The sequence below is a fragment of the Piliocolobus tephrosceles genome, chromosome 6, assembly GCF_002776525.5.
Source record: "Piliocolobus tephrosceles isolate RC106 chromosome 6, ASM277652v3, whole genome shotgun sequence".
Taxonomy (NCBI): Eukaryota; Metazoa; Chordata; class Mammalia; order Primates; family Cercopithecidae; genus Piliocolobus; species Piliocolobus tephrosceles.
In genome coordinates this window covers 103,038,172-103,049,535 of record NC_045439.1, presented here as the reverse complement: position 1 = coordinate 103,049,535, position 11,364 = coordinate 103,038,172, and the positions used below count along the sequence as shown (strand labels likewise).

Genomic DNA, 11,364 nt, shown 5'->3' with positions numbered 1-11,364 from the left:
TCAATGATACGGCACTACATTTCCTTTGATGGCATCCTATCTTTGTGAAGCTGGGTTTGGAGCCACTGCTGTGACAAAAAGCACCATGCAAAAATCAATGTGGAAGAAATAAGGACAATGGTGTCCAATCTGATTCCAATTTTGAGAAATTGTACGGAGCCCAAAAGGCACACACATTCAATTAGTAACTGTGATGATTTAAGAATGAGATAAAAATTATCACATCAGGCTGGGCACAGTGGCTCACACCTGTAATCTCAGCACTTTGGGAGGCCAAGACAGATCACCTGAGGCCACGAGTTCATTACAGCCAGGGCAACATAGCCAGAGCCCTATCTCTACAAAAAAATTAGGTGTGCATGGTGGCACACACCTGAAGGCCTAGCTACTCAGGAGGCAGAGGTGGGAGGCTTGCTTGAGCCCAGGAGTTTGAGGTCACAATGAGCCACGACCCTCCAACCTGGGCAACAGAGCCAAGACACTGTCTCTGTTTTTAAAAAATCATCACATCACTTTTGCTCATGTATAATTTTTTTCAAATGGCTTCTAGAGTTGTTAGAACATAAGTTAACAAACGTAACTGTTAGGTATTTCTTTTGACCAAGGGACAACCTGAAAAAAATTACTGAGATTCTAACGATGTCAGAAACCAAGTCTGAGAATCTCTGGGTCATCTACTTCTATATATATATAATATATATGTGTGTATATATAAAATATATGCACATATATATACACATAATAAAAATATATATTATACGGAAATATATACATAATATATAAATATATATATATATATATTGAGATGGAGTTTCACGCTTGTTACCCAGGCTGGAGTGCCATGGCGTGATCTCAGCTCACCAGAACCTCCACCTCCCAGGTTAAGCATATTCTCCTGCCTTGGCCTCCCGAGTTAGCTAAGATTATAGGTATGCACCACCATGCCCGTCTAATTTTGTAATTTTAGTAGAGACGGGGTTTTTCCATGTTGGTCAGGCTGGTCTTGAACTCCCGACCTCAGGCGATCCACCTGCCTCAGGCTCCTAAAGTACTGGGATTAAAGGCGTGAGGCACTGCGCCCGGCCTTCCTCATACAACTATATACACCCCAAACTTGCCATCATTCTTCAGTTCTTGTGCAAGAGTTCTCTGATTTAAGCAGTATGTAAAAGGATCAGTCGCTCACATTAGAGGCCTACCTGTTGATAGGAAATGCCTGTTTTAAGTACCTGCTGTAAGGTAACAAATCAAATAGAAGTAGAGTAGAAACTGGACTATCTTCCTAGTCCAATGAGGAGTTGTATAGTGAGTGGATACACTCCCCGTCAGCTCCCCAGGATTACTTGATAAACTATGAACACAACGAGGCACCAGAACCACTCAACACACATCTGTAGTCAGGGGTGCTCACCTATCTGGGTCAGAGAATTCAACACCGTCTACTATCCCCAACCAGGATTTCTGCAGGTAAATCATGCCACTTCTGATCTCTCCTCAAATTTTCTACCCCAGAAAGGAGCTTCCAATAAATAACTCAGACCCCAGCTAGCAGTTACTGTCCTAAATTATGTAATAGTATAGTAAGGCCACATAAATCCAAGGCATTACACTGTGATAGTTACTGTGTTAAATATGTATTTTTTGAAGCTATTATTTTTAATTATATTTTAAGTTCTGGTGTACACGTGCAGGATGTGCAAAATATGTACTTCTTTAAGATGTTTCCATAGGTACAATAGCAGAACTACATTTAGAATTCACAAACAATAGACTTTACATTTGTAACCCTTTAATGCCATTCATAGCAATTTGGAAAAGGAATGAAAACAAAATATTTAGGGTTTCTACTCTTGAAAATGAGACACAAATTAGCCGCGCATGGTGGTGTGTGCTGTAATCCCAGCTATTTGAGAGGCCAAGGCAAGAGAATCGCTTGAACCTGGGAGGCGGAGGTTGCAGTGAGCCGAGATCACACCACTGCACTCCAGCTTGAGCGACAGAGCAGGACTCTCTCTCAAAAAGAAGAAGATACAAACTAATCAGAATAAATTTTAAAATGTTTAAACCAAATTCATACACACCGTATATATAAATGTATGGCATACTTACATATATTTAAAAAAGAAAAAGAGGGGATTTGTCCATAATCAAAACTTTATTGAAAAACGGACACCAAAATAGGAGATTCCTGTTGTATACCTTACAAAACCAAATGTAATTACATTATCTTGGTAGATTAATTAGAATTATGGAATTTATGATAAGGCTTTCTGTGAGATAACACAAAATTCAGGAAGCTGTTTGAATCATTAGTGTTGCTTTCTTCTAAATGAACACCCTGCAAAAGAATCATGAGAGTATATTAAACATGTGCATTCTACCTTTGCTATAATTTTAATGACAAAAAGTACTTTTAAGTAAAATACTGAAGTTTTAAGAAGATTGGATTAACACTCATATACAGATTATTTATCCCCTTATACCAGAAATTTGCTATAATACATCTATCATATCTGAGTTAACTCTGGTATGACTATAAGTGTCACTCCTGTTTCTCAAATGCTATAATGAAGTGTACTTAAGACCATGAGCCTGAATTCAACAGTGAAGACTGTTTAAGCAAGCTGTCAGAAGATAAACTCTTAATTTTTAGGAACTATTCTGAATACTTTTCTCAAGAAAATAATTTTGATTAATTTTTAGACCTGCAGGAAAACTCTAGAACAGATACCCATTAAACCATCTGTCAGCATATGGGCACTAACTTCCAAAATCATGACATGAAATAAAGGTTTCAAAAATCTCACAAGTATACTTAGTAATATTACTTTGAAAATATCATGTGCTGACTTCATATTTAGATCTCACCAGGTCACACCAAACAGATGTCGGATTTGCTGCCAATCCACTTGAACTCTTCCAGTGAGAACATGGAACTTAACAGCTCCCCAAAATATCACAAGCAAATTTCTAACATCATTATGGAATTGTAAATTTTACAAGTATTACTATGGAAACTGTATATACAATTTTTTTTTTCTTATTGCACTAAAGTGAAAGAGGAATTAAAATTAGGTTTTTGTATTAATCATTGCAGTTGCTCATAAAAATAAAAACTCTGGTATTTTAACTTATACATTAGCTATCTGTTGCTTAGCTGGCAATGATATAAAAAAAAAAACTATTGTATGTACTAAATATAAAATTTTGTAAAAGAAATTTTAAAATTCTATATGGCTTTAAAAGTCCATATGTCCTGGCCGGGGAGGTGGCTCATGCCTGTAATCCCAGCACTTTGGGAGGCCGAGGCAGGCGGACCATGAGGTCAGGAGATCAAGATCATCCTGGCTAACATAGTGAAACCCTGTCTCTACTAAAAATACAAAAAATTAGCCAGACACGGTGGCGGGCACCTGTAGTCCCAGCTACTCAGGAGGCTGAGGCAGGAGAATCGCTTGAACCCAGGAGGCAGAGGTTGCAGTGAGCTGAGATGGCACCACTGCACTCCAGCCTGGGCGAACAGAACGAGACTCCTAATCAAAAAAACGAAACAAAACAAAAAAACCGTATGTCCTATAACATGTAGTTGTTTTTTTGCTTCTATTCTGATTTCTTTAATTTATTCCAAGTTAAGCAAACTAAGTGAATAAATGTAAAAGAACTGGTGTTCTAAACTAAGAAAAATAAGTCAATGGAGTTCCCTGCAAGGTCAAGAGTATAAATATATCCATTTGAACAGGACATTCTTTAGTGAAAGCACACAACCAAAGATAAGTTATTTTGGTAATCATTAAGATTTCTTTAAACTTTTCAGTGAAGATAGAGACATTTATACTCATAAATCTCATCACTGGGTTGGAGAATGCCAAATGATATACCTTCTGTAAGTCTGGCCTTTCCTCCTGTGGGCTGGCACAACACTGTTGAACAACCTACACAAAGAACCACTGTCTGAGCATGGCTGAAAACCGTGGTGATCTTGTAGCAACCTAAAAAACAAAAAAGGCATGTTAAAGTGAAAAGCAGAGGAAAACAGCACCTGTTCAACATTTCCAGTAATATGTTAAAAAATTAGGAACTTTAGTGCTATGAAACAGCAAGCCACATGTGTAACATAAACTTTTCTAGCAGCGACACAAAATTTTTAAAAACAGGTAAAATCAATAATATATTTTATTAAACTTGGTATTTCCAAAATATCAACAGACTTTTTCTTGTATCATGAAATAGAAACTCATCATCTGAAGAGCTTAAAGACTAACTCAAATGGCATATCTCCTTTGAATGCCCGTTTTCACTTACCCCGAAATGTTTCTACAATGGTTTCAGTACATTGATTATGAAAATGTGCCTGACATTTCCAATTCTGTAATCCCACTTCTACTCAACAGAAGGTTCTAATGTATCTTACCTATACACACCACACTAGCAATCCCTATAGAAATTGTCCTTAGTAAAGGAATTAAGATTTCAAGTTTTACCTGGGCATTTTACATCCATAAAGTAAGAATTTGGACTTTGTACCAGGCGTTTCTTTTTATGTTTTTTCTTTTCCTCTTCCAAGGACGGATGTAGTAAATCTCTAGCCAACTGAACAAAGAAGCATATTACTACTATTAGTTTTAAACCACAATGCTGGCATATTTAACCATACGTAAAATATACATGCAAAAACCGGAATAACGGTCATCCTCGGCAGAAGCAACACTTCAGATAGTAAAGTTATTTTTCGAAACCTGTTAATAACTTTCATCAGTACTTTCCGTAATACTTGTGTTCTCCAAGTCCCTACGAAAGGGCTTTCGGGCGATCAGGAAACATATGGTAAGGCAAACTCTGTCCTTTACTCAACTGCGTAATGAACTGTCTTCAGTGAAAACTGCGCGAAGTCGAGGTGCTAACAAAAGAAAGTGACCCCGACTGTGGACTCGCTTAGCGTAGAAACTGCTGAAGTAGACAAGATAACGCCAGCGCCCGGGTGATTTTTGCTCCTGGGGCTCAACAGCTGATCTGACAGGAATTCTGGCTGAGCGACCGTCCTTGACGGAATTCATATATAAAGCAACAAGGACGACAGTTTTTTTAAAAGGAAAACAAATAGGAAATCGCTTTCGAAAGAAGGCAGAGGGGGCGAGAAACACCAAGCACTAGGAAAGCAAAAAGACCCAAAGATCACAGCCTCAGGGACACCCATCAAAAACCAAGACGGCTCATAAGCTACCCAGAGAGCTGTTCCCCTCCCAGCCACCGCCTCTGAATTGCAGCCCACGCCCCTGCAGGGCCAGCCGCGCCGCGCTGACCGGGCAAGTCACTACATGCCCGCCACGCGCGAAGACGCTGCGCAACCGGAGCCGCCTCGCCACTCTCGGACACTACAGGCCCGGGAAACAGCCGGATTCATCCGTCCCATAGGACCCTCGGTAAAGAAGCCCAAAACAAACCCGGAGCCCGACGTAAACAACTTACAGGCATGTTGATCCTCTCACAAGCCCAACCCTCACAGACTTCTCAGAGAACACCGCTGGCAAGCTGCAGGCGATCTGCGCTCGGCATCAACTTCCGGGATAGAGGCGGCTGGGAGGAGCAGCGGGGCGGGCCTATCCGCTCTAGGCCCTCCTCTCGGTGGTAGGCGGGGACCCTCAAGCCGGGTCCACTGGTTCAGGGCGCCGGGAAGAGCCGGCCATGGCGCTGGTTCGAGGGTGCCAAGTCCCGTGGGTCTAACGGGTTCGTCGGCGAGAGCTGCGGGCTCTGCGATGCCTGAGGCCAGAATCTGGCCGGGGAGCGGCCTCGGGCTTAGGCCATGGCGAGGGAGCGCCGGTGGCCACCCTGGCCGGCGCCACCCCGGAACCCGGTGGGCCCTCAGCCCCGGCCCCGGCTCCCTGGCCCGGCCGCTCTCGCTTGGCTCTGGGAGTGAGTACACGCGGCGATGCCACTATTCTCTTCTTTTGTATATTAAAAAATACAGTATTATTAACCATTAATACGTGCCAGAGAGATTATGAAAGAGGCTCGTATCCTTTTGGCTTCCCTTTCCAAGGCGCAGATTTCGAAGTTTTCTGCGGGGTGTGGCTGTGCCTTAGATTTGCGGCTGTGCCTTAGGTTTGCTTTGTTCTGAAAATAAGTTTTTATCACAGCACGGATTCGCTGCTGTGCCTCGGTCACTGTGAGACCCACCCCTTTCTGTCTTCCGAGGAGTACACGTACTTTGCAGAGTGGACAACTCGGGGGCCTGAGAAAGGCGAATGTCACCGATGACCGAACATGAGTCTTTATCATTATTATTATTATTATTTTTTTTTTTTTGAGACGGAATCTCACTCTGTCGCCCGGGCTGGAGTGCAGTGGCCGGATCTCAGCTCACTGCAAGCTCCGCCTCCCGGGTTCACGCCATTCTCCTGCCTCAGCCTCCCAAGTAGCTGGGACTACAGGCGCCCGCCACCTCGCCCGGCTAGTTTTTTGTATTTTTTTAGTAGAGACGGGGTTTCACAGTGTTAGCTAGGATGGTCTCGATCTCCTGACCTCGTGATCCGCCCGTCTTGGCCTCCCAAAGTGCTGGGATTACAGGTTTGAGCCACCGCGCCCGGCCTATCATTATTATTATTTGAGACAAGGTCTCAGTCTGTTGCCCAGGCTGGAATGCAATGGTGCCATCACAGCTCACTGCAGCCTCGACCTCCTGGGATCAAGCGATTCTCCCGCAGCCTCCCGAGTAGCTGGGATCACAGGAAGACGCCACTTTGCTTTTTTTTTTTTTTTCTTAGAGACAGGGTCCTGCTATATTGCCCAGGCTGGTCTCCAACTCCTAGGCTCAGTCCTCCCACCTCAGCCTCCCAAGTAGCTGGGACCACAGACGCGTGACATCATGCTCTATTTTTGAGGAGGAAACTGTATGCTTGAAAGATGGGTGTCATGGGCGACCAAAAGGCAAGAAACCAGAAAGACACTTGACCAGAAAATTGGCCTAACTGGAATTTTTTTTTTTTTTTTTTTTTGGCAGAGTCTTGTTCTGCTGCCCAGGCTGGAGTGCAGTGGCACAATCTTGGCTCACTGCAACCTCCGCCTCCCGGGTTCACGCAGTTCTCCTGCCTCAGCCTCCCAAGTAGCTGAGATTACAGGTGTCCGCCACCATGTTCGGCTACATTTTGTGTTTTTAGTAGAGACAGTGGGGGGTTTCACTCTGTTGGCCAGGCTGATCTCGAACTCCTGACCTCAAGTGATCCACCCGTCTTGGCCTCCCAAAGTGTTGGGATTACAGGCGTGAGCCACTGCATCCGGCCCTAACTGGATGTTCTTAATCACCTTATTTGTCTTTGCAAAAAGGATACATGTATAATATACCTTTAGGGAAATGCAGAAAAATAGAAGAAAATTTACCATCTGGATTTAACTTTTGACCTATATCCTTCCCAATATTTTTTACTCACTTGGATATAGGTTTATTTTGGGTTTTGACTTAACCTAATTGGGATCATCTTGTACATAATCTTTTGTAGACTTGAGTTTTCCTCCCACTTACTATAAAATGAGCATCACTCCATGTCACTACATTTTTTTTTTTTTTAAACAAGGTCTCACTGTGTTGCCCAGGCTGGAGTGCAGTGGCACGATCTTGGCTCACTGCAGCCTCGACCTGCCGGGCTCAAGCAATCCTCCCACCTCAGGCAGCTGAGTAGTTGGGACTGCAGGTGCAAGCCATCACGCCTAGCTAATTTTTGTATTTTTCATAGAGATGGGGTTTCACCATGTTGCCCAGGCTGGAATATTCTACATGATGCTTCTTAATGGGCATGTAGCATTTGTCCCGTGACTATATATATATTCATTTCAGCCAAACACCAAATTGGACATTACGTTTGGGTTTTTAAATATTTGATACTTAAAAATTAATAAAATATTGGTAAATATTAAATATTTCATGTGGATAAGTATATAGAACAATACAATTGTATACACAGAATAATGGCCCCCAAAGACATCAGTGTCCTAATCCTCAGAACCTTTAGTTACACAGCAAGTGGAATAAAGTGCTGATTAGCTGATTTAATCCAGAAACATTATCCTGGATTATCTGTGTAGGCCCAGTGGAATCACAAGGGTTCTTGAAAGTCAAAGAGGAAGACAGAAGAGCGAGAAAGAGATGTGGTAATGGAAGAATGTCTGAGAGGTGCTATGTTGATGGCTTGTAGATGGAAGAGGGCCATGAGCCAAGGAATGTGGGCAGCCTCTAGAAGCTGGAGAAGGCAAGGAAATTGACTCCCTCCTGGATCCCCCAAAGAGGGACACAGCCCTGCCAACATCTCAACTTTAGCCCAGTAAGACCTGGCTCAGACTGCTATCCAGAACTGTAAGATAATAAATTTGTCTTGTTGTCTGTAATTTCAGCACTTTGGAAGACCAAGGCGGGCAGATCACCTGAGGTCGGGAATTCGAGATCAGCCTGGCCAACATGGTGAAACCCTGTCTCTACTAAAAATACAAAAATTAGCCGGGCGTGGTGGCACACACCTGTAGCCACCAGCTACTCGGGAGACTGAGGCAGGGGAATTGCTTGAACCTGGGAGGCAGAGGTTGCAGTGAGCGGAGATGGCGCCAATGCACTCCAGCCTGGGCAACAGAGCGAGACTCTTGTCTCAAAAAAAAAAAAATTTTTTTTTTAAATAATAAATACATAAATAAATGTGTGTTGTTTTAAGTCATTACATTTATGGTTATTGGTTACAGCAACAATAGAAAACTAATGCAATAATGAAGACCCATGTACCCACCACCTAGCTCTGTCAAAGCTTAACATTCAATACTCCCTCCCAGCAACTTTTCATTATTAACACTACAATAAACATTCTTGGAGATACGTTTTTGTGTTTGTCCTCATTCCCTTAGGATCAATTCCTGGAGGAGGAATTGCTGAGTCAAACGTTATGCACATTCTAAGGTTTGTAATATAAACTGCCAAATTACCCTCCAAAAAAGCGAAACCAATTTATATTCCAGATATAAATGTATGTAACTGTCCCTTTCTTTCATCCTTGACAATACTGGATATTATGTTTTTCCCTATCTCAATCCAGAAGAACTATTGTTTTGAACTAATATTTTGTCATATTTCATTGTTGTTGTAATTAATATTTTCCATATGCTTGTTGTCCATTAGCATTTTTCTGTTTTTTTCTTGTGTTTTTGAAACAGGGTCTTGCTCTATTGCCCAGGCTGGTTGCTGGTCCATGATTGCTCAATCATGGCTCCCAGCCTCAAGCAATCCTCCTGCCTCTGCCTCTGCCTCTGCCTCTGCCTCTCAGAATGCTGGGATTACACTGTGACCCACTGTGCCCTGCCTAATTTTATTTTTTGATGATTTGTTTTAATCATGCAGAAGCTTTTAATGTTATATATTCACACATACACATACATATTTCAAATCTATTGCTTTTTTCCTTTTTGCTATTGCTTTTAGAGAGGCATTGGTCACCGTAGGATTAACTGAATATTTGCCCTTGCTTTCTTCTAATTCTCTTGTTATGATATTTATTCCTTAACTTTTTAATTAAGTTGGAATTTATTTTAGCACTTCATGTATCATAGGTCTCAGAACAATTTCTGATTATTAGGCCTAGTTATGGCTTCAGTTCTTGTTAACTAATGCCCGTTACAGTGTCAAAACCCTCCAGCCTCTGAGACACTCAGAGGCAGCCTAAGAAATAAAATGTTCAAGGTCCAGAAGACCTGGACTCTAATTACAACTCTGCCTTCTCCTCCTCCAAAGCTCAGTTTATGCTAAAATGTTTTCAGGCCCCTGCACTGATGGCAGATGCACGGCCCTGGAGTCCCTTTGCCTTGGCAGCCTGCTCTCAGGGATCCTGCAGAAGGAGCTCCCACATGGCTTTCCAAAGAACTGTAAAGCACCAGTCAAAATCCTGTTTACTGTCCTGGGAACTTTCCAGCTATTCTAGGTAGCCAGGTCTAAGTAGGTGCCACTGAAACCTCCCATTTGGCACTGGCTCCCTTCACCTCAGAAGGGTGTGGCCATCTCTACTCCCATCTCCCTTTACCAAATTCTTTTTTTTTTTTTTTAGGTGGAATTCCAGGCTGTAGTGCAGTGGTCCAATCTCGGCTCACTGCAATATCCGCCTCCTGGGTTCAAGTGATTCTCGTGTCTCAGCCTCCCAGGTAGCTGGGATTACAGGTGCACGCCACCGTGCCTGGCTAATTTTTGTATTTTTAGTAGAGACGGGGTTTCACCATGTTGGCCAGGCTGGTCTCGAACTCCTGACCTCAGGTGATCCGCCTGCTTCGGCATCCCAAATGGCTGGGATTACAGGCCTGAGCCACCGTGCCCAGCCTCCCTTCACTAACTTCTAGTGCTGGGAAAACACACAGGTGTTCCGGCAGGCTAAGCCGGGAACCCAACCAGTGCTAAATTTCAGGCCCCAAGTGCTGCTCTAAATAAATCAGATCCCCAGCTTTCCCCTGGACTGAAGTTTTTCATGCCTATGCCCTTTTTCCAGAAAGATGATCAAGGGGTTAGTTTAGTTTTGCTTTTAAGAAATTCAGGCCAGGCGCAGTGGCTCATGTCTATAATCCCAGCACTCTGGGAGGCCAAGGCGGGTGGATGATTTGAGGTCAGGAGTTCAAGACCAGCTTGGCCAATATGGTGAGACCCCCGTCTTTACTAAAAATACAAAAATTAGCCAGACATCAAGGTGTGTGCCTGTAATCCCAGCTACTCAGGAGGCTGAGGTAGAAGAATCATTTGAACCCGGGAGTCGGAGGTTGCAGTGAGCTGAGATCGTGCCACTGCACTCCAGTCTGGGCAACGGAATGAGACTCTGTCTTAAAAAAAAATTAGAGTTTGAGGTAGAGGTCCTAAAGATAACTTGTCTTTTTTTGAGTCAAGGTCTCACTCTGTTGCCCACAGTGGAGTGCAGTGGTGTGAAACAGCTCACTGTCGCCTTGACTTCCTGGGCTCAAGCGATTCTACCTCAGCCTCCAGAGTAGCTGGGACCATAGGTGTGTACCACCACACCTGACTAATTTTTTAAAAATTTTGTAGAGACAGGGTTTTGCCATGTTGCCCAGACTGAAGATAACTTTTCTTTTCTTTTTTTCTTTTTTTTTTAGATGGAGTCTCACTCCGTTGCCCAGGCTGGAGTGCAGTGACATGATCTCAGCTCCACCTCTCAGGTTCAAGCAATTCTTCTGCCTCAGCCTTCCCAGTAGCTGGGACTATGGGCATGCGCCACCGCGCCCAAGCTAATTTTTATATTTTTAGTAGAGATGGGGGTTTCACCATGTTGGCCAGGCTGGTCTCGAACTCCTGACCTCAGGTGATCCACCCACCTTGGTCTCCCAAAGTGCTGGGATTACAGG

At 43.3% G+C, this 11,364-nt stretch overlaps 1 protein-coding gene across 2 annotated transcripts; it reads right to left on the bottom strand.

Moving 5' to 3' along the window:
• Positions 1-1,637: 1,637 nt before the first annotated feature.
• RPS27L (ribosomal protein S27 like) lies at positions 1,638-5,867 on the bottom strand. Of its 2 annotated transcripts, XM_023185328.2 has the most exons (4): positions 5,467-5,867; positions 4,482-4,590; positions 3,879-3,989; positions 1,638-2,338 (listed from the first exon to the last, which is right to left on the bottom strand). In XM_023185328.2, exons 1-4 carry the CDS (start codon positions 5,470-5,472, stop codon positions 2,310-2,312), a joined length of 255 nt encoding a protein of 84 aa, XP_023041096.1. In that variant the 5' UTR covers positions 5,473-5,867; the 3' UTR covers positions 1,638-2,309. The 2 variants fall into 2 exon arrangements, with proteins under 2 accessions (XP_023041096.1, XP_023041095.1); XM_023185327.2 differs by lacking the exon at positions 1,638-2,338 and having other exon boundaries at positions 2,345-3,989.
• Positions 5,868-11,364: the final 5,497 nt, after the last annotated feature.